The following is a 21,844-nucleotide window of genomic DNA, read 5'->3' on the forward strand; positions in this document are numbered from 1 at the left end:
AGTGCTGTCATTTATTATTAACCATCCACTGTATAGAGTAAAGGTGCTTGTTTGGCAGCTGTAACACAGCATCTGGCCATATCTCAATATAACTACATCAACTTCAGCTTTGGCAGCCAGCTGGAAAACCAGAATTTAATCAGAAAGCCTGCATATAAATGTAAAATGATGCAAGCGTATTGTTCAAATGGCATTTAAAAGCCAGGAAGAAAAGCCTGCTCTGGCTGTTTCCAAGGTACAGTGGTGCCAGTCAGGATGAGAGACTGTTTTTTGCCGGCAGACCTCTGCAAGAGTCGGTGCCCTGAGGTTATAAGCTGCTTACCAGAGCCTGCGTGCCTGCCCAGAGACAGTGGCCTGGGTCATGGTAGCCAGAGAGATGGGTGTGAGAGATGGAAAGGTGCTGGAGGGGGTTGATTCCTAAGACCATAACAAACAGCTCTCAAGGAAAATGTACATTGTTGCTTTACAGTTTGTAGGTGCTGTTGTTTTCCTCTGAAATGTGAAGACTGTAAATGGTCTTGGCAGGTTTTTGAGAAAAAATTCTGACTCTCATTGTGTGTTCAATTAATGTTTTAAAGAGAAGTAACAATGAGTGTTGGGGGTTGCCTTCCTGACTGTCTCTTTCTTGCAGAAGGACTTTACTTTTATGTCTAGGTTGCAGCAAAGGCAGAACAAAAACACAAACTCTCGTTCCAGCCTGTTAGCATTTGAACAATTATTTTCTTTGCCTTCATTTCTGGCTTTCCTTTTTCTTCAAGTTCTGCCTTGAGTTAGGATGTGTTGGTTCTACTTCCCGAAGGTACTTCTTCAGCACATACAGAGGTTTAAATGCCTAAGTGGTTTCCTTCAGAACAATGGATGTCAATGCCTTCGAGTAGGCTGCTAAATTGGAGCATTTGTGCAGTTCTTCCCTTTTAAAAAAACAGCACTAACAAAAGCCACACTGTTCAGCTTGTGCTTTCTCTGCTCCAGGCAGATGTGTCTTGCTAAGAGCAGACAATGAGAGTAAGATTTGATAGCACAGGCTGTAGTAGGTACCGACACCCCGAGTCCAGCATCTGCTGGGTCTCCGGGTATTTGAAATCTGGGATGTAGGGCTGGAAGGAACCTCACGTTTTCAGCTTGTGATTTTACAGTGACTGCTGCTGCCTGTCCAGTGTTGCCCTACAAACTTCTGTTGAGGAAGATACTGCAGCCCTCATCTCAGGGCTTTCCTGCCATAACAGAGAAAACATTTTCTGTGATGTCTAATCCACAAGTCTGGTCAAAGGGAACTCTGGAAAACTTCCTCAGTCCAGCCTGGCTTGTTTTAGGGGAAAATATCAGGCTGAATCCAACAGCATGAAAGGGGCAAGGCTGTGCAGCTCCATGGCCCCTGCTCCAGCCAGTATTGAGGCTGAAAACTTATTCCCAGTCAGCCACGCACACAGAGCCCACATGTATATGCACGTGTAGGTGGCCAGCCACACAGATCACAGACAAGAGCACTCTCAGAAACACAGCACCAGCAGCCTCATCCTGCTTCCCTTTCTGGCTGAGGAGAATGAAGGTCTGCTAATGAGAAGATATCTTTATCTATACGTACATATGTACAAGGTGGATCCCTGCAACAGGCAGGCTCAGACACTCAGCCTGTCCAGTAGCTCCCACTGAGTCCCAGTCTCCCCACTTGCTGGCACCTGGCTATATGAGTCCCCTCTTTACTCTTCACGAAGAGTAGTGGGAGGTGTCTGCCACGTCGGTGGGGATTATATTGATATTTCTAAGCGGTGGGGCGGCAATGACAACATCTGTCAGCACTCAGGCTTGGCAGAGTTATAGATGTAATGTAAGCAAAGATCTGACAAGTATAGAAGGGTGTGCTGGAGAGCGTGAAAATTGCTGAAAAATTACTGTGGGAATGAAATGGTTCAACTGTTGAGTATGCAAAAGCAAACTAACCTTGACAGCAGCAGTTTCAGATTAAGTACTCGCCTGCAAGGTGTGTGCTACTCTTAAGTGTGGCAGTAAAATGGTAGTCACTTGAAGTAGCACACTTAACTTAAAAAGACCAGGCTGGGAGTGCTTCAGGAAAGTCTCCCATCAGTGTTATGCTGTTGCAGGTGACATTAATTGCAAAATATTTTGATTTTTTATTTGATACCTGTGGGAATGTTGCAGGTTGTCTTGAAGTTTTACTGAATCTTTATATATTTTGTGTTTGTTTGTGAAACAAGTTAACTATAGGAGCATCCTGATCTTAAGAAGCTAGCCTCTAGGCTAGTATTATGTTAACGCTTTATTAACCAATGATGTATGGGTTGCTGTGTTGCTTGTCTCTTAAGCTGTGGTATTTAGAAGTCCCTATTCTCTGGACCATGTTAACCTTGGTCTTTAATCCTGGACCATAACTAGAGCATCTAGGTTCTATTGTGTATAGGATGAATTGTTGGACAGCTTGGCAAGGCAGATATCTAGTTGTCCACCTTGGCAACAAAACTTACTTTTTAGCTGTCCTGAAGTGAACTACCTTCATTATAATGCTAAAGAACACATCCACAGGTCAGGCAGACTCTTGCCCAGGTGAAGACACTTCCTCTGCGTAAGCGTAGTAACCAAAGAGGATGACACGGCAGATATTATAATTATTTGCAAATTACTAACCAATCATTGTAACTGGGAGTGTACTACCTTGTAATTTTTGTGTATAAATGTAACGGTGAAATCGATATGTGTGCTTGGTATGTGGAGATTCCACTGAGCACCCAGCGCTGCAATGAAGTGCCTGCTTATCTACTTTGTGTAGATGGGTTTTTCGTTCCCTGGCTAACAGGAGCGAGGCTTTGAAAACTGCAGGGAGAATGCACAAGGCTTACTAAAATTCTCTATATATCATGAGAAGGTACCCATCTTAATCCTGTAATGTCTATAGGTATGCTGTGAAAAATTTTCTTGAAGGGGAGGTAATTCTTCAGTTCTGCCTTTTACCTTGCCTCTGCACTGGCTTTGCCTGGCCTCAGCGATGTTGCACAAAACAAAGGTTAGCGTCAGTGGTTTTGAGATGTAGGGGCTGAAGTCCCACTGTGATTGCACTGGGGAGGAACACATTCACGGGGTGACTGATCCCTTTGCACGTACACCATTGCTTGTTTTTCTGTTAAATATTCCTGGTTTACTGCGAAGTTTTGCAAACATACTTGGGTATGTAGCACCTTTTTCTGCTACGGGGGAGCCTAGATATAGCCAACGGAGGAAATAAGCAGCAGAAGCACAGAAAACTCAACAGAGGGCAGAGGGGTGACGGACAATGGTACATCAGTGTAGGATAAATGATCCTTTTCAGCTAGATGCCTTTCTTGGCTCTGCCTCTGTGTCATGCAGGGCTTGTCTTTCTGAATGAGAGGAGCCACTTGCGCTGGCTGTCAGTGGGGAAAAGCTCTGGCACCCATCGGCAGCCGCTGTGCCCCCCGCCCTCGTGCAGAGGGGACCCTTGGTGGGGCTGGCAGGGCTGCCTGTGGCCCTGCTACTGGGTGGTGGGCGGCACTCCTCAGTCGCAGTCCGTGAGCACGAAGGACATCCCTTTCTAATCTCACCAGTCCCTTTGATTTCGTACAGCTGGTTAGGAAAGGGTAGCGAAAGGGAGCTTTTGGACAGTGACTGATGTACTGCTGTATCACTTGCTGTACAATTTTTCCAGTATGACAGGAGCCAAAGTTCAACACCCTTGAAAATGCCCCTGAAATCTTTTTGTCAAAGCTTTAACCAAGGTCACCAATTTTAAGAAAAAGGCATGGAAGACAGGCATGGCAGTTTATGGTTTGGGCTTCCTCCTTCGTCCTTTTTGTACTTGAAAGATAACTGTAGCTGTTATCGTCATGTAAAGGTTTTAAATAAGGAATAAAATTTCATCTATTCATCCAGACTCTCAGATGAGTATTCTCTGTTCTGCTCTTACCTGGTTCATGACAGTTCCTAAAAACATCTGATTTAATTTTCTCCCTGAGCAGCTGCGGGATTTGTTGTGTGAGCAAAATGAGGGTCATAAAAAGCTGCATCAGGGATGCAGACATCGCGATTTTTCTCTTGGCTACGTGCATAAGCAAAGGTTCTGTAACGTACATTTAGTAGCTCGCTCTCTGTGCGGATGCCGTATTAGCCTGCAAAACCTTGACCTGGGCTGAATGGCTGGTTGCTATAGCAGCAGGTTGCATAGTAACAGGTTTTGTTCTTAGGTTGAAATCATCTTGCCATTCTTAAATGTGACTAGGAAAGTTTTTTCAAAGGAGAGGCAAAAATGTTGATGTTCAGCAACCTGAGCATCTGCTGAGATATGTTCTTTGTTCACGGCAGTGGAAGAAGGTAGTCAGCTCCCCCACCTTCTCTGCTTCCTTGGAGCAGAGGTCAGCAGCAAACCAGGGGAAAAAAAAAAAAAAAAAAGCAGTTCTTAGAAACGAGATGACTGTTCAGGGGAATCTGCTGTGTGACTCCCACTCCTAATCCCATGAAAGGCATAGGCAAATATTAACAGTTTAGCACCCTGGTAACCTTGAACATTTCTAAACTTAAAGTAAGCTGCTCTCCACCTGACTGCTTCTAAACCTCTGCTGACCTGGTCCTGAGTCACGATGGAGCCCTTTATGAATCTGAATTTTAAAGAATTACAATCGTACACTTCAGAGGAGCAGTGTTATGGCTTTTTGATGGCTCTGTTTGGTAAGGTCCTATGGGATACTGCCCTGTGGGGCAGAGGGGCTGAGGTTCACCTACAGGGATGACCTCCCCAGAGCACAGGCACCCCACTGCAGGCAGAGCCAAGCGTGGCAGAAAGCCGGCGTGGATCGGCAGGGGTGTCCTCACTGAGCTCAACCACAAAAGGGAAGTGTACGAGCTGGGAGGGACTGACGGTCCAGGAGGCACACAGAGAAACAGTGACTAAGCTTGCAGGGACAGAGCTGGGAAAGTCAAAGCTCAGCTGGATCTGAAACAAGCCATAGGTACATTGGCCACAAAAAAAAAAAAAAAAGGCTGAGAAAATATGAGCCTGCTGCTCAGTGGGGCTGGGGTGAGGGAAATTAGAGGTACTTGATGCCTTTTTTTGCTGCAGCTTTCAGTAATAAGGTCTGTCTTCAGACCTCCCGGGTTTCCGAGTCTGCAGAGTCTGTGGGACGGTAGCATTATCCGCAGTAGAGGAAGAAAGTGATACATCTCTGGAGCTAACTGAACGTACAGCAGCCCCTGGCACCAGACAAGGTACACCCAAGGGTGCTGAGGGACTTGGCTGATGTCACTGTGAAGCCACTCGGTGATCAGTGGATGTTCCTGGTGACTGCAAAAGGGCAAGTATTGCACTCATCTTCCGTACTGTTTAATGTCTTTATTAACCACCTGGATAACAGGATGGAGTGCAGCTTCAGCAAGTCTGTGGATGAAATCAAACTAGGGGCAGTGGTCAGTACAGCAGAGGGGCCTGGGCAGGCTGGAGAAACAGCAGGCTTGAACATCATGAAGTTCAGCAAAGGCAAACATAGAGTCCCTTGTCCAGGGTGGAATAACCCTGTGCACCAGTACACGTTGGAGACTGCCTGGCTGGAATGTCAGAGAGTGCCCTGCAGATGCTGGTGGACAAGCTGAACCTCAGGCCACAGCACAGCGTGTTCTGACAAAGATGGCCAACTGTGCCCTGGACTGTGTGACCAAGAGTGTAGCCAACAGGACCTGGCTACACCCGCAGTGCTGTGTCCAGTTTTGTGTGCCCTGGTGTGAGGAATAAATTAAATGCAGGAGCGAGTCTGGTGGAGAACCACAAAGGTGGTCAGGGGACTGGAGCAGACGATGAACGAGGAGAGACTTAGGGGACTGTGTTTGTCCGACCTCCAGAAAAGAGGATAAAGTGGGGTGTTATTGCTGCCTACAGCTTTCTGATGGGAGGATGTAGAGGAGCTGGAGCCATGCTCTTTTGGGAGATGTGCAGTGACACAGCAAAAGGCAATGCAGGAAACTCTGAGTAGATACTAAGAAGAAGCTTTTGCTGTGAGGGTGGTCAAACGATGCAGCAGGGGTCTTGGGAGGCTGCTGGACTCCCATCCATGGGGACAGTCAGGGCTTGGCATGGCCCTGGTGTGACTGAGTGGGGTTTGGATCGGGTGACCTCCAGGGGCTCCTTCCAGCCAAGATCATTCTGCAAGTCTCAGTCTCTTCTTCTCTTTGGCCATAGAGAAAAGCAAGTGTAATCGAGAGCCCAGAGCAGGATGCTGTGGGTGCAACTGACAGTGGATGCTGTGCTTATGTCACCTTCCTTTCCCCTCCTCTCAGCCCTAAACATCTCTCTTCCCTGGTGAGCCGCGTTGTCATGTTACACCTCAGATGTTTGGTAATGACGTGTCACCGTAATCCACCTAGAGAACTCTTCCAATATCACTTATTTCTTCTTTCGTATTAAACATGCTGTTGTGTTTTTCACCCTTGTACCCTTTTGGCATGTATAAAGTAAGCAGAGTTCAGCACTGACAGGAATATACACGTAGGCAGAAGCTTATAGAAAAACAATATCCAGACATGATAAGTGATTGGAGAGGGGCTTTCTTTGATTATTATTCTTAAAATTTCTGCCAGTTGATGTAACTCCTTAGCAGCTTTCAATCTCTAGCGGTCGGAACAGTCACTTACGGCTGTGCTGCTGCACTGTGATCCTGTCAGACAAGAGGCACAAGGAGGAGTGAAGTGGGGTCATCCATTTATCCATGTAAGTCCCAGAAGGATTTGGAGGGCTGCAGCCAAGTCATGGAAGCGATCAAAGAGTTCGCTCAGGTGAAGGGAGTTGGCAGCAGCAGGAAGAACACTGAAACGGAAGAAACAGAGTTTGAAGGGGTGCTGCCGTAGGATGGAAGGAACAAAAAATGCAGAGGGGATGACTTTGCTTGGTTTTAGGCCGTTTCTCCTGTAAATCTTAAAATTACAAAGTGTTACTAGTCCTCAGAGTGGTGGAATCGTGCAGGTTTGAAAGGTTACACCAGTTACCCAGTGCTTTCCCAAATCGATGGCAAATCCCAAACCCAACAGGATTTATTACTCGTGGCCCAGCAGCCTGGCCAGCGAGGGCAATACTGACTTGTCCTCCGTATGATGCAGTTGTGGCAGGAGCGTGCTTTTGGGAGTTGTGAATCTTGAGGACATGCTGCTTGTCATTAGAGAGGTGGCAGAGCTTTCTTCATGCATGGAAATGTCAAGCAAGCACCTTGACTGAATTACCAGATAGTTGGTTGGACCTTGCCGTTGTAGGATGTGCCAGTGGTAACACGGGGGAAGAAAAGATGCGCTTTGCTTCCTGCCCCAAAGCATTCCGGCTATGCTGCTGTGCACTGGGAATGGCCGTGCGGCAGCCCGGCAGTGCTGCCGGTGCTCAGGAAGTCAGGGGGGTTTATATAAAGCTCTGCTGGGTTTGCAGAACCTTTTGGCTCCTTTCCAGCATGGAAGCGGCGATTATATAAATAGAAGAATGTCTCACTTTTGAAGCCTGCCTTCTATTTGTGGAAAGGAAGAACTTTGTGCTGGAGGTGTGATAGAATAGCTGTTAAATACAAGTCAGAAATTAAGAACTTTGTGCTGGAGGTGTGATAGAATAGCTGTTAAATACAAGTCTCAAGGCCGCTCCTGTGACAGGTTGAACAGCTTGATCACCTTTCAGTGGGATGCGAGTGAGCTCAGTAGGCTGTAGCATCACATCTCTGTTAGCTGTTGGCTGACTTCTGATTAAGGTTTGGCTGTATGAAAGCAGAGTTCAAGAGTAATCCACCCTCTCACTCCCCTCCCAGCTGCTCCTCTGAAGAAGCAAGAAATGTTGCTTTTTTTTTTTTTTCCCTTTTGTCAGGTTAACAAAATGTTTGGGACGGTGGTGGTTGGAGTTGGAATTGCTGGCTTAGCACGAATCCGAGACTTGATGAATCCGATGCCTTCCAGCCCTTCTGAGCACTTGAAACTCTTTGGATTTGTATCCAGGTTAGAAATGGAATCTCAGCATGTTTAGTATGTATGTTGTAATTTTTCTTGTGTCTGGTGCACATGCCTTCCCATGTGGAGGACTATGATTTGAGGGCGGCAGGGGATGAATATCCGAAGTCTAATATTTCTCTTATCATTAAGGCTGTCTGAAAAAGGAAAGTTTATGCAAATATGCCTGTCATTCTGAGTGGCAGCTAGGAAATGAGAACAGAGAGCTTTGCAAGAGGGAACAAATAGGTTACCATAGTGAGATACCTTGCAGAAATGACTAAAATAAAAGCTATGAGACGTTCTCGCTGTAGGATCTGTGCGATTAAAAAAAAAAAAAAGCAATTGTGTCTGAAATTTTCTGTAGGTTTAGGATGGTACAGACAATAATTACACTCATGAGCTGACGTCTACATGGCATTTGCAGAAATGTTTAAAAAACACAGGAAGTTTTACATTGTTCTAAAAAAGTTTTTTTTACAAAAACACGTTATAAAGCTCATAACACTGCAACTTCATCATAAAATTCTAATTTTCTTTTTTTAAACCAGGTACTGAACCTGTAGTTGTCTTTAAAGAAAATCCCATAATTTGGTACATACAGTAAGGTTGCTTCTTAGAGAGCAAGAGTTTTTCTCTTGGAGTTGAAGCAGTGGAAATGTAACGTATACCTCTCTCTGAGCATTCCTGCTAGACTGTCTGCTCCATAACGGCAGGGCATAAAGGTTTTAAATAGTTAGGCAGTACATCCATGGATCTCAGACTGTGTGAATGTATTTTTCCAGCTATATTTAAATCATGCAGTCAGGGTAGTTTGAGACTGAAAGGACCCATTAGGTCATCCAGTTTTCTCCCTGCCAAATACACTCTTAGTTCCCTGACGCCTTTGCTAGCGCTACAAGCTGGCCTTGAACAACACCGAAAATGGGGTTTCCACTACTTCTGTTGAGAAACAGTGCTGTCGAAATGCACAGTTCACAGACAGCTTGCTCGGGTATGTTGCCATCCTCTCTGCATTCCAATCACATGCAAACATTACCTGTCTTTGCTTTCAAGTCCTGCTTGTGGCCTATCGTCATACCCTCTGTCACCTATCTTAACCCTCTCAAGGTGTCTCCTCCAGTCTTTACTAATGCAAAGGGCTTCTGGGGGGACTGTGCGTGTTTCATTTGCAGGTGGAGATGTGCTCGGGGTGGTGGCCAAGAGAGCCTGCTGCTTAGCACTACATGGGGTGTGTGTTGCAAGCTGTGAGCCGTCACAACCAAGCATCTGCTTTGTCCCTCCTCTGCTTGTTGGTACTTGTAGTTGCACGTGGCCCTGACAACCTGAGTGCTTTTGCCTGTGTTGCCCACCATGCTGGGGAGAAGTTTTCCCACAGGAGCACTGTCCTCCTTCAGCTCACTCTTTTAAAGACTCGTATGTAATGATGCTTATTAAAAAACAAAACGCCAAAACAAAAACCCCCACCAAAATCAAAAGCACTTTACACTTCAATAGCAGGGCAGTTTCTGTCCTGATACCCCTGCCCACACACTGGCCCATCTGTTTTGTTCTTTTGTGTGCTCCATTTCTGTCTGTAAGTGCTCATGCCCCTCCTGGATAACAAGCTGCCTTTGTTCTAGCTTTGTTGAGCTCAGTGAGACAGTGGTCCATGAGAACAATTTCTGAGTGCTGCTGTACACCATGCAGTTGGGCAGAAAGGACTGTGATAGTTATGCTCTGGTTGTATTTATGCTAAATACACAGGAGAAGTTTCGGCAATATTAATGAGGCCAAGCAGATTAGCCTGGAAGATGCTCTAAGAAGCAAAGAGATCCATGCAGCCTTCATCAGCACAGAGAACAGAAGCCATGAAGAAAACATCAGGTATTTTGAGATGGTGTTTTTTCCCTTTTTCCCTGCCTTTCCCCTGTAATTTAGAAGCATAGAAGACCTGTTGTAAAGCTGTTGCAGGAGAAGATGCAGACACTGGAGAATAGATTGCCAGACTAGAAATCTGAAGTGAATGATGGCAAATTCCCTAAAGCACCCAATAAGCCCTGGAAGAGAGTAGGTTTTAAGATGAATTAATTTCCCAAGTAATTCCAATTGCATGCCTCTAGGCCTGTGTTTGATGGACAGGCAGCTTTAAAACAGGATTTAAAGCCTTTCCTCTCAGATTATTTAGAGGAAGGGCACTCCAGTGCCCCACTGCAGCCATTCAGGTGTCTGGAAGTTAGAAATTACAGTGCCCAATGCTGCAGCGTTTTAGCGACTTGCTGTAGGTGAGTGAAGGAATTCTGTGGAAAACGGAGAATTAAAACCCTGGTGTTTAAATATGTGATATAGCACAACACCATCCTTGCTAGGAAACTTGCCGCTTATTTGTTTGCATTGTGCGTTTCTCCGTGTGGGGCTGACTGTGGGAATGAGAAGCAGCTTGCGCAGTGGAGAGAGATGATTTTGATGATACACTTTTTAAAGACTGATCTTGTATCCTTTTCAGAATGTTTTTAGAAGCTGGGAAGCATGTCCTTGTTGAGTACCCCATGGCTTTGTCTGCTAAGGCGGCCCATGAGCTCTGGGAGATGGCTGAGCAGAAAGGTAACACGTTTGTTCTCAAGGGTGTAGATGTTATTACCTGTTGGGTAGCACCAAAAGCATCACACTCAAAGGCAGGGCTCCAGTCTACTATTAGTCATGATGCACAAGGGAGTATGCCCGTGTCAGAAATGTGTCAGTCTAGGATTTGAGAATGTGCCAATGGGGAAATAAACACACAAGTGTTGACGCTAAGGGAAAGGCACGTTTGCCCTCACCAAAGCGCTGGGTTCTGCTGGTGACGCCGAGAATGCAGTTAGAGAAGGAAGCTTTGTTGCAGTGATACTAAAGCACTTAATGAGTGTAGCCATTGGACTTGTGCACTTCCCTGTCCTCTCCCTCCCTGAAAATAAAACTGGAAACAGCTCCCCTAGCTTCCAGCATTTGTGAGATGCTGGTCACACACAGCTTCTCGTGCTATGGTAGGCCAGCAAGGCATCCCTGTCTGAAAGACAGCTTGTCTCTAAGCAAAATCTCTTTATTTCTAGAAAGCATGTAGTCCCATCATCGCAGTGCCAAGGGTCAGAAGCTGGCAGTTCAGTTGAGGCTGGTGGGGATGTATGGGCTGCAAGGAAAAGAACAGTGATGGGCAGGAGCAGAGTACAAACCATTTGGACAAGCTGCACTATTTATACCACTAGTTGTTAAAAATTTCCTTTGTCACTTTTGTCCTAAAACACCGGAGGTATAGGATTTCTGCTTTGCTGTTTTCCTCTACCAACACCACTTAGTGCCTTGTTGCTTGCCAAATGGCTTCCCATTAAGCAGAATTTATGCCTCTTCTCTTGAAGCAGCAGTAGTTACTGTCAGCAGCCTAAACTGACTCTCCTGGAAACCTTCCAGAAAAACACACATTGAATGAGGGCCACTTTCAACAAGTATCAGATAGCCTCTGTTCCCAAGTAGCCCAATTAATTGCAACGGAGGGAGGTACTCTTTAACATATTGTTACAATCTGGGTCTGGGTATTACGCTATTTTTTTTCCCCTCTCCTTTGTCTTTCCTACTACCCTGGGAGGAAAAATGCAGAACAAGGAAATGTGAGGGGAAAGGGTCCAAGAATTAATCAGTCTTTTACTTTGAAGACTCATGTTTCGGCCATAACTGGGTGTTGGGTTTCACTACAGGGTTTCTGTTAAACATGGTGGCTACCGTTCCTGCAGTCTCTCTATTTGTTGTCTCCTGAAAATCCTTAACCCAGATAGACACCTCAACTCAGGTGTTTGATTTTCTTCATGACATCATTTTGCCAGCCATGTGTGAGAACATTTCTAACTGAGTTTCCACTGGTGGCTGGTGAAGCTATTTTACTGCCTAGATGTGCCTTTGATTCACTCAGGAAGCTCCTATTTCACCTGTCCTGATGTTTGGTGTGGTTGTTTGTTTTGTTTTGATTTGTTTTTTTTAATGGCAGGTAAAATACTCCATGTGGAGCACATTGAGCTTCTGACGGAAGAGTACAAGCAGCTGAAAAAAGAGGTGGCTGGGAAAGACCTGGTGAAGGGAACATTGCATTTCACAGGTCAGTAGCTGTGAGGAAGTCGAAGTCCGTCTGGATTTGTCTGCCTGCTCCACAGGGACATCGGTCTTTCCAGGCTTCATTCAGCCCTTTTAGATGAGAGTCTGTCTATAAACTGACTAAAGACACAGGTATCTGTTCTAGGTATTTCCATGACATTATAAAACTGTCTGGAAAACACCTTTGCCTTTAATGGTTGTCTTCCATGGACTGTTGCTTTGCTAATCTCTTCCTGCTGTCTGGTGGAGAGCACAAGCCCATGCCTTGTGTGGAGGAGAGGGCACTTCTTCACCCCCTGTGTACTTTGGTGGTAGTGACCAATTTCTTACTCATGTTGGTCTCAGAGAGGAGGGTGAGCTCTGAGGAAGTGTCCCAGTTTGTAGTGGGGACCTTTAGTCTTCCTTACTGGTGCCTAGCCCCAGAAGAGATTGGAGAGATTTTCAAACCATTGTTTTCTCTCTACTTTATTCCCTTATTGACTCCACGTAGACCCTTCTGTCCTCAACACATCCTGAAGGGTTTGCTGTATATGTACTTTGTACAGCCTTCTCTGTCATAGCTCACCAGTTGAGCCATTTCAAGGTTGACTATGTTTGTTGACTTTCCTACTCAGTCCATCCTCTCGTGGCCTTTCTACACCGCAGCCTTTAAGCCTGCAACTCCAGTTTCTTTAGCCTTTCCTATGCAGAGGGCATTGTTCTCTTTCCTGTTTCTCAATACCTTCTGTTGCTGTTGCACCAGGTAGTGTCCTCGATGAAAACAAAACAGGATTCCCAGCTTTCAGTGGAATTGCCCGACTGACCTGGCTGATTGACCTCTTTGGAGACCTCACTGTTACCTCTGCCACCAGAGAAAAGCAGAAGGATAAGAATTATTCCAGAATGACTGTTCACTTTCAGACTGCGAACAAGAAGTGAGTAATGGCGGTGGCAGCAGGTGAACCAGGCTCCTCAGGTATTGTCTGCAGGAGTTCTGCATCCTCCCTTCCTCTTGTGGAAGCAGACTGGGTGGATGCGGGCTGGAAAGCGTACAAGAGAAACAGACCTGAAAGTGCTTCCTATAGGAATCATGGTAACAGTGCCACACCAAACAATGTCTGCTGAAGAACACGTTAAACGTAAAGGACGTTTAAAAGCTCTTTTCTCATGTCTGGGCGTAGGAATGGGTCGACAAAGCATTTTACAATGCCCTGGACTGAAAGACCCTTCTCTTGCACTCTAAAAAATTGTTCAGAGGCAGCGTATTTTTTTAGTATCAGACATACTAGCTACATGTACATTGAAAGCTAACCTTCCTTCAAAGATGACTGTTCGAAAAAGTTTGAAAAAGCATAATACTTAGCTTATAGCACTATCATGCTTGTGCTAGTATGTATTACTAGCTGGAAGTTAAGAGAAAATTACACATTTCAAGCAGAATTATAATAAACTATTGAAAGTCCAACACACAAAGCTTGCTCTTGATTAATGCCTAATATGCAGTCCTGAAGTTACCTTAATTTTTTTATTCCCTCCCTGAGCAGGACAACAGCCTGTTTCCCATTTCTTGTCTTTTTGTTTTTGTTGCATGGGTGTGTCAGACTTGAGTGAGAATCCAGCAGCCAGGATTACTTGTCATTTTTTCCAGTCATTGCACTATGACTTTCTTGCAGACAATTCTTTTGATGCATTTTATAATAATGAGTTTGATCTCCCTTTTATTATATGATAACAATAGCCTTGCTATCGAGTAATGTATTTTTAATGGCCTTGCTATGAAATAGTATATTTTTAAATATTAGATGACCATGAAGTAAATCATCAGTGTTTCATATTGTGGATTGAGTACTCAACGTGGTCAAAAGCCTGGTGGTGTATTTTGCCGGAAACTCTCCGGTTTGGTCATTCTGGGACATCCCCATTGAGGTCAAGTCCTTTCAGATAGGTTGAAGTTACTCATGATGACAGTTTACTGCATGCTATAGATGCAACTTGAGAATTGTCTGACATGAAAAGGTACAGAGAATTTACCCAAGTTCTCTATGTTTCCTAGGAGGCAGGAATGGTGATGGGACAACTTGTTCCTTTCCCTTCACTCCTTTTTTTTCCTGTTTTTCCAAATAACACGCTTTGCCTCCTGAGACAGATGACCCACTCACAGGCATATGACAAGAGGTGTACAAGAAGACTAGGGAGAGCAGGGAAAAATAAGACCCCGTGGGAAAATGTTCTGGCCTATCTTTTTAATAAATTAGCCTTCTTTGTGGCACACATACTGCTGGAACACTTAAACAAGCAAACAAAAAAAACAAACCACCTAACAACAAAAAAGAAAAAACCCACCAAACATGAATGCTTGCTTCTTTAAGAATTTTAGATAAGTGTTTAGTTAAAAAAAGTAATAACCTTATGGACTAGCTGTTTTGGGAGTGAATACAGAGCTCGTTTGAACTGTTAGTTTCACCGTGGGTCTATTTAAACATTTTATCAGCCAGTCCTACAGAGCCCACTGCAGTTTATCCTGGGATTAGCATCTTGGCTTAGCAATGATTCCTCTCTCTTTAAATAAAAAAACATTTCCAATTCCTTTTAAAATGCAGTTGAGAGAGGACAGAACTCTGTATACAGGCTCTGTTTACCCGCTTAGCGATTTGCCAGTAACACGAGTAGCTGTAAAGATCTATACAGAATGAGATTTGGAACTAATTCCAGCAGGTGGAACTAGCGGGTGGCTTAAGCGTTTCTCGTAGGTAGTCCTTGGCTGCTCTATATGATTTTTGCTAGGCACAGAACTGTTTCTGGATTCCTGCTGTTTTCCTGCTCTACACCACTAACTGATACCTGCTTTTCTTAGCCCACTGCTATCTATTTGTGCGGATCAGTAAGTGTTTTGTCACCATGGGCGTTTTAATGACCTTGGGGACTGTCAGCTTTATGCCTCTGCGATAATTTACGCTGGCTGGAAAGTTACATAGCGTTCCTGTGTTCTGTTCGGTGGCAGGGCCATATTTCCTGCTGACCTTCCCCCACTGACGTCAGTGGAGTTACGGTGGCAGAGAGTTTGGCCCACTGCATCAGGTGAAGTTATGGCCCAGCGGTAATGGTGGTGGTGTTATGGCTCTAATTTGCAAAATTGCTGAAGGATGGGGAAAGGTCTGCACCTTTCCTGAGAGCTATCCCATCCTTTTTCGAAATACATGAATACACTAACCTTGAGAAATCAGGTTAATTCAGCCTATTTGCTGCCTTGGAAAATACAGCAGGTGCAAAATGCAGGAGCCTGCGTCCTGCTTGTTAAGCAGGGATTTGTGCAAAGGCTATAGTCTGTCTCTGGGTGGATTTTGGAGGTGTGTGTTAATGCCTGACACCGAGCTTTCTGCGAGATGACCTCTGCCTCTGTTGTGTTTCCAAGACAGTTGAGCTGACAGCCTCTCTGTGATAAAACATTGAGCAATCCAGGCAAAGCCAAACCTCTGTTGACAGCACAGCTGGTTTGGGACTGCAGTTCCTGTCCCAGGATTACAGAGCTTGATTTCAGTAAATGTCAAAAATGAATTTTTAGTGTGAGCTGGAGAGGTAATGATATGGGCAATGTCTCTCTTGATGTTAACTAGAGTTAGGGTCTAATTGCTTAATTCCCAGCCAAGGTAAGGTAGGCTCTTTTTGATTGCATGGTAAATAAAAAATATTGGCATTTTCAAAGTGTGAAAAGGAAGATGTTTAAAAGAAATTGAAGACACTTTCTGAACACATATTCTGGCAATAAACATTTGAAATGATTTTATTGTTTTTATTGAGATTTAAGCTTAAAAAGTTTAATAATGGCTTCACATTGAACATGCATAACAAATCATCTAATACATGCTTTCTGCAGAAGCTGCTGCATAAAATATTAAGCTGAGTGAACCCAAAATTCTTTCAGGCATGAAACCACTTTAATTCTTCTGCAGGTACAAAGAGTGTTTGCTTCATTTTGGTTTATTGAGCTAGCACGGTCCAGCTAGGACCACTCATTATTGGGGGAAACAGAGAATCAGAAAAGCAGAGTCTTTTCCAATCTCTGAATAAAATGTAGCGAGGAGAGCTCCACCAGTCTGAATCTGGAAAGACAGAATGACCATAGGAAGTCTTAGTAGCTTCTTCACTGCAGGTAGTGCTTGCTTTGTAAAAAGGCAGTACAAAAGCGGTTTGTCGGCGTTCAGTTAAACTTTCTTTCCCTTCTCTACTGTCCAACATGTTTAATGTGGCTTTGTTCAGCTGCCAGCAGTGCTGCATTTGTTGCTTCTAAGTAACACTACTAACACTTCTAGATAACTAACTGCATCCATAGCCAGATAACACTTTGATAAAAATCTTTAATGAAAATGGGTAAATTATCTGTTAAAAAACCAGCAGCCCTTCACAGTTTCTGACATCAAATACAAACCTGGTTCTTAAGCTCCAAAATTGCTTAAATAATGTGCAGGCTTGCAAAATATGTATCTTTTATAGCAAAAAAGGGACTAATTTTAGTGTAGAAGTTGTTGTTAATACATTTTGGTTGCCAAATCAAGTAGAATCGACCTCTCTTTGGGAAAATAACTACAAATCCAATTGCAGAAGAAGATAAATCTATTAGTAAACCCAACATTTTCCTGCTCACTGATCTAAATCAGTCATTTTAATCATTTTGATTAAATTTTGCCCAATCTGCATGATTGTGCTTCTGGTTCAGTGGCTTCCCCAAGCTAGAGCAGAAGAAAGTATATGCTCGAGCCTGATCATTGGTGTGCATCTGCTCTAGATCACCCCAGGGAGGTGCCCCTGCATTGACATGGCTTGTTTTGGATCGCATCGTGGACTCCTCCACTGCTGTATGGTAGAGATCTTTGCCTGTGCCTGCCCAGTGGTTTCTGCATACCTGCCTACCTGAGATAAAGCAGCTTTGAATAACAGTGGCCCGAAACCCCTCTGTGGTGGTTTGCTACCATAAGAAGGTACAACTGGCTCTGTCAGGTCAGGGCAAACCCCAGCTTGCTCCCCGGCCTGCCTCTGGCCAAGGTCTGCAGCTGCCACCTCGGGGGAGGAGGATGAGAACACAGAAAACACAGAGCTGACATGGCCTGCAGCAGCACAGCCTTGGGACTTCCTGAAGTGCATGGTGTCTTTTGCATTTATTAATTCTCTGAGGATTTTTTTCAATGCGTTCTTGAAGGCTGTGATTTGTGTCTTCCCCCCGCCATCCCTCCAGTTTTTGGGTTTTTTTATTATGTTCATTCAGGTTAATCTGGCCATGCTTAATTTGTAGGGGGTATGTGTGGCAGTACAGGGGAGCAAAGAATAATTGATACGATGATGTGAATATAGAAACTGGATCTTAAAGCATAAAAGATGAGAGGTGCAGAATCCTTAAGCTGAGTGCTCTGCAGAATGTGTTCAGGGTAGACTGACAAGGACTTTCTTTCCAGATCTAATGATGTTGAAGATTTAACAGGCAGTACTTGGAGACAGAATTTATTCTTCCATGCTATTGATGCCCTCATAATTTGTGAGTGGCAGACTAAAGTGGGCCATAAAGGACTGTAGAGGGGCCATCAATAACCAAGTAAGAAAAATAATGTGCATCCTCTAAACACAGGCAGTAGCGAGTGCTGATGAATGAGCTGCAGAAAGGTAATGGCAAGTTCTAGGCAGCTGGTGAAAGAGCAGGAAAGGAGGGTCGTGGCTGTGTCCCGTGCTGAGGGCCGTTCTTCAAAGCCTCTGCAAGCATTTGCAGGTTTGGGCCGGCAAGTCTGTTAAGACCCCTGAAGTTATGCAGCATGTCCCATGGCTCCTCTTTCCTTGGCCCATCTGGGAAGCTGGGGAGGAAGGCGTGAGGACCTGTGAGCTATGCGAGTTGATAGATGCCACTGCCAATGCTTGGCCTGGAGACTGTGGCTGTCGTGTTAGCATAAGCCAGCACTTTGCTCCGGTTAAGAAAGACCTGCCTGAGAGCCTGTGTGGCTGAAACGGGCAAAACTGACATCTTCTGGTGTAATCTCCAAGATCAACTTAGTGCTCCCAGTGAAGAGAAAGAAATGTATTTGAAATGTTCAGAGGGTGTGGACACTAGTGTCTGCATGCGTGAACTTGCTGTCTGTCCAGCGTGTCCTAAAGGAGTGGTGTTCGGCTCACGCAGTAATGCCTGAGTCATTGTGATGTCCCCAAGTGATGTAAACTTATCCTTGCTGGAGAATGACTAGACATTGAGGGTCTTGTGAATTTAGCCGTGGTGGAGTCATGCACAAAGTATTAGGATGTTTAACTGCACTTGTCATCCAAGTCCGCAAACAAACTGATTAAACTTCCCTCTTCCCTGTGAGATGGCCAGACGTTGCTGGCTTTTCTTTGTGCGTAGGGAAGACAAAGCTGGAGAGACCTTAGATGGTGTGCTGAAGGTCATGGCATGAAGCAGTGGCAGTTAAGACTATTACCTGGTGTTCAACTCTGTAACCACAAGGCATGTTGGTCAGAACATCTTACCTGAATATGCAATGACTGAGATTTATAAATGCTGCATTTATTAGGGCATTTTCTGTAAATGCTGAGAAAAAAATAATCATAAACTGAAACTGTTGATTCCATTTCTTCATAAATACACTTCTTTTTCTCTGCTTCTCTATGCTAGACCTCTGACTTGGATTGAAGAAAGGGGACCAGGGATGAGACGTGAAAAGAAAATCAACTTCTGTTTCACAAGTGGTTGCATGGAGAACTTCCCTCAAGCCCCAAGGTCTGCTGTGGGCCTTTTCATGCAGGATCAGAACCTCTTTGCCAAAAAACTGCTGGGCCAGGTATCCAAGGAGGAGCTGGCTGCTGAGAAATGGCGAATTTTGCGGTGTCTTGACCTTGCCGAGGTGATCCAACAGCACTGTGAACAGCTGGAGAATATTTGTTCCTGAAACTGCTCTTAGGGAAGGAGGAACGCGGCAGACGGGAAAGCTGTAGTGCTAGAGCTCACCGTTGCCATGAAAGCAGTTCCTGTTTCTGGGTGGTTTTTTTTCTTCTTTCTTTCTGACTAATTGTGATTCCTAGGCTCTCTGGGTAGGCTGGATAGCCTGGGCTATACCCCATGCCTTCTGATTTGCGCCAGAAAAAAAGCAATGTTACCCTGCTCCGACGCATTGCCGTCCTTCCAGGCAGAGAGGAACGTAGCAGCAGCAAGCTTTCCTGTGATTCGCTTGGAAATGTCCCTGAGAGCATATCCTGGAGGACTTCAATTACTAGATATGATTTTTCCTCCTGCGTTGTTTTTTTTTTCTCCCTCTAGGTACATCTGAAAATGAGACGTGTCTGGTTTAGTAATATTCATGTAGTATTAGCTAGAATGAAGTTCTAGGTAAGCCTTCCACCTCTTGATCTGCAGAATTTGTGCCACCACAGTCCTGACATTTCTTCCAGATGCCCCAAATTGTTCTGTGTGTTTGCTCTAGTTAGTTATGGTGCTGGTTTGGTTTTATTGGGGGTTGTTTTGGTTTGGGTTTTGGTTGTTTTTTTATATTAGAGATCATCTACCTTCAAATAGAATCTATATTGGTATCAAACCACAATAGAAGGAAAAATCTTGTCTCTTGCCATGTTGAGTTCACTCAATTTCTCTGGTGTCCTGTGCCAACACAGAAATCTTTCCAGCAGAGGTTGAAACAGTACATTAAACTAATGCATCATCTGCCTGCTTTCTACTGAATCTAAATATTTTTCTGTTTTTTTACTGGAGCAGCATATTGCTGTCCTTCATTTATGTTTTGTATCTAATTCAGCATGTGAATGGATTACTGCTAAAAATAACTTTTAAGAAAAAAATAACTACTGTGCTCCTTGAAACAGTGGAATTAATTAGAAATAGTGATAAAATTAGAATGGAACTGTAGAAAATGGAGCATTTTGCAAGTATAGTTGTGTGGTTATGGTGTATGACACCTGTGGTTTAACATTTTACAGTAGTCTCAGGGTCATGTATGAAGACTATCACTTCCCTAAAGAAGCGTTTTAGTTTTACGAGAAGACTAACCAGCATGCAAAACTATGAACAGCTCCTCTCTTTGCCTCTCACTTTCTAATTACAGCATCTGTCCGTGCTATACTAATATAGCGGCAGACTTCAGTCTGTGCCATTGTTCTTTCAGACACAGAACCATCATTTCTTTTCCATGTTATGACTTGGGCAGTTTTTTAATAAAGGAGCATATATGTTGTGAATGTATACATAAATACAGCCAGTCAGTATTGATGGGAAAAAAGTCTTCCTTTCATGTTAATACAGAAGCTGGATACAGCTCAGTTAGTTGGAAACAGGGAAGGAAAGACTGTTTTTTTTCCCCAATTTTTTAGGAGCAACTGGAGCTTGGTAAGTTAATCAATTCTGCATGTGAAATTTGTTTAGATCTACCTGTTAAAATAAGTGACAATCTTCCTATTGGCTGCAATGGATTGAAACCCATGTGGGCTGGCGGCACATCCATGCAGGCGGATCACACGTGTGTCAGCCCAAATGGGCACCTTACTGAGCATTCCCGGGGACTTCATTACCGATGTGACGGGCATTGCCTGGGCAGATCTGCTGCTGTATGAGGGGAAAAACTGGGTTTGTGGTACAGTGCAAAAAGTCCATCTGGGATGCAACTGAAATGAGAATCTGCTGTGTATGTTTATCTGCTGTGTATGACAGCACATGCGAGATTCTGTTTCTCGACTAACTCCTCAGCTGTGAACATGGGGTGAACACCACTTGTTTACATGCTAATTCACCATGGGTAGCTGAGGAGGGAGGGCAAAGGAAAGGGAGATTCCTACTCCCCATCTGTAGGATAATCAAAATTAGCCACCACGTCTCCCCGGGCACACTGCAGTTGCTGGCAAGAGCAGTATTCCTCAAAGAAACAGGGAAGAGATTCACAGGAGCTCTGCAGAGCAGCAGTGTAACAGCGTGCAGTGAATCACCCTCTGGAGAAGCTTGTTTCTATGGAGCGCGCCTGGAGAAATTAGCTGGTTAATTTGAGCTAGGGAAGGCAGATGCCTAGAGCTGGGTGTCTTGCGCTGTCCCCCCATCCCCCTCCCATCCCTCCCAGCTAACCTGCTCGCCTGCAGCTGCCTGCCCTGCTCCTGGGAGCTTGCAGCATTGAAATGACTTTTCCTTCAGCCCTCTGAATTTGCTGTGCTGTACCGTGGTGGTTTGTATACGAGAGCTACTGGATGTCAAGCTTCAAACGTACACATCGTTTAACCAGATGTCAAACTCGCCAATAAAATGTCGGAGTTCTTAATGATTCCTTTCAGTTCCTGTTGTCCTTCATTAGCTGTTGCCATTGCCTGTGCTGAAAGTGGCTCTGTCCCAGCTGGTTCTTTTACCCCCTTTCACTCCCCGAGCCCTGTGAAATCCTGCCAGCAACTACAGGCTGTGATATTATCCTAAAGTCCTCAGCTGTCTCCTCCTTCTGTTTCCAAGTTTTGAATACAAGTGTGGTGGGGTTTGTCCCCTTATCTCAATTCCTGAGCCCTCCCACAAAATTCCTGCCCCTCTGGTCCCCTCTGACTCCTGCCCAGGAGTACAGACAAGTCTAAATCTCGGCCGTATGCTTCCAGTTTCCCATTCAACAACTGGTGCATTTGAGCAACATTGTAGAATCTGCTAAGTAGAATCTGAAACAGGTATTGAAATGGGTGTTCTCCTGGTTTTAATAAACTGCTTTGTCATAGCAGAAACACTATTGGAAGAGTTTTTCAGATAGTGTTTGGCATAGCCTGAAGCAAGGCAGTTCTAGAGATGCGGAGGTATGAAGAGGTA

General features: G+C 44.6%; 1 protein-coding gene across 4 annotated transcripts in view; it reads left to right on the plus strand.

Moving 5' to 3' along the window:
* The window catches only part of BLVRA (biliverdin reductase A), a 32,852-nt gene extending 11,523 nt beyond the window's left edge, over nucleotides 1-21,329 (plus strand). For 2 of the 4 annotated variants that reach the window (XM_037382738.1, XM_037382741.1), the window contains 6 exons: nucleotides 7,847-7,974; nucleotides 9,712-9,831; nucleotides 10,451-10,548; nucleotides 11,960-12,067; nucleotides 12,806-12,977; nucleotides 18,689-21,329. In XM_037382738.1, coding sequence (XP_037238635.1) covers nucleotides 7,847-7,974; nucleotides 9,712-9,831; nucleotides 10,451-10,548; nucleotides 11,960-12,067; nucleotides 12,806-12,977; nucleotides 18,689-18,962 — 900 coding nt within the window. In that variant the 3' untranslated portion in view covers nucleotides 18,963-21,329. Of the gene's footprint in view, nucleotides 1-1,374; nucleotides 1,742-7,846; nucleotides 7,975-9,711; nucleotides 9,832-10,450; nucleotides 10,549-11,959; nucleotides 12,068-12,805; nucleotides 12,978-18,688 lie in introns of those variants that run through there. The other 2 variants (XM_037382740.1, XM_037382739.1) reach the window with 2 other exon arrangements.
* The last annotated feature ends 515 nt before the right edge of the window (nucleotides 21,330-21,844 follow it).

This window comes from Falco rusticolus, chromosome 4 (assembly GCF_015220075.1).
Source record: "Falco rusticolus isolate bFalRus1 chromosome 4, bFalRus1.pri, whole genome shotgun sequence".
NCBI classification, from domain to species: domain Eukaryota; kingdom Metazoa; phylum Chordata; class Aves; order Falconiformes; family Falconidae; genus Falco; species Falco rusticolus.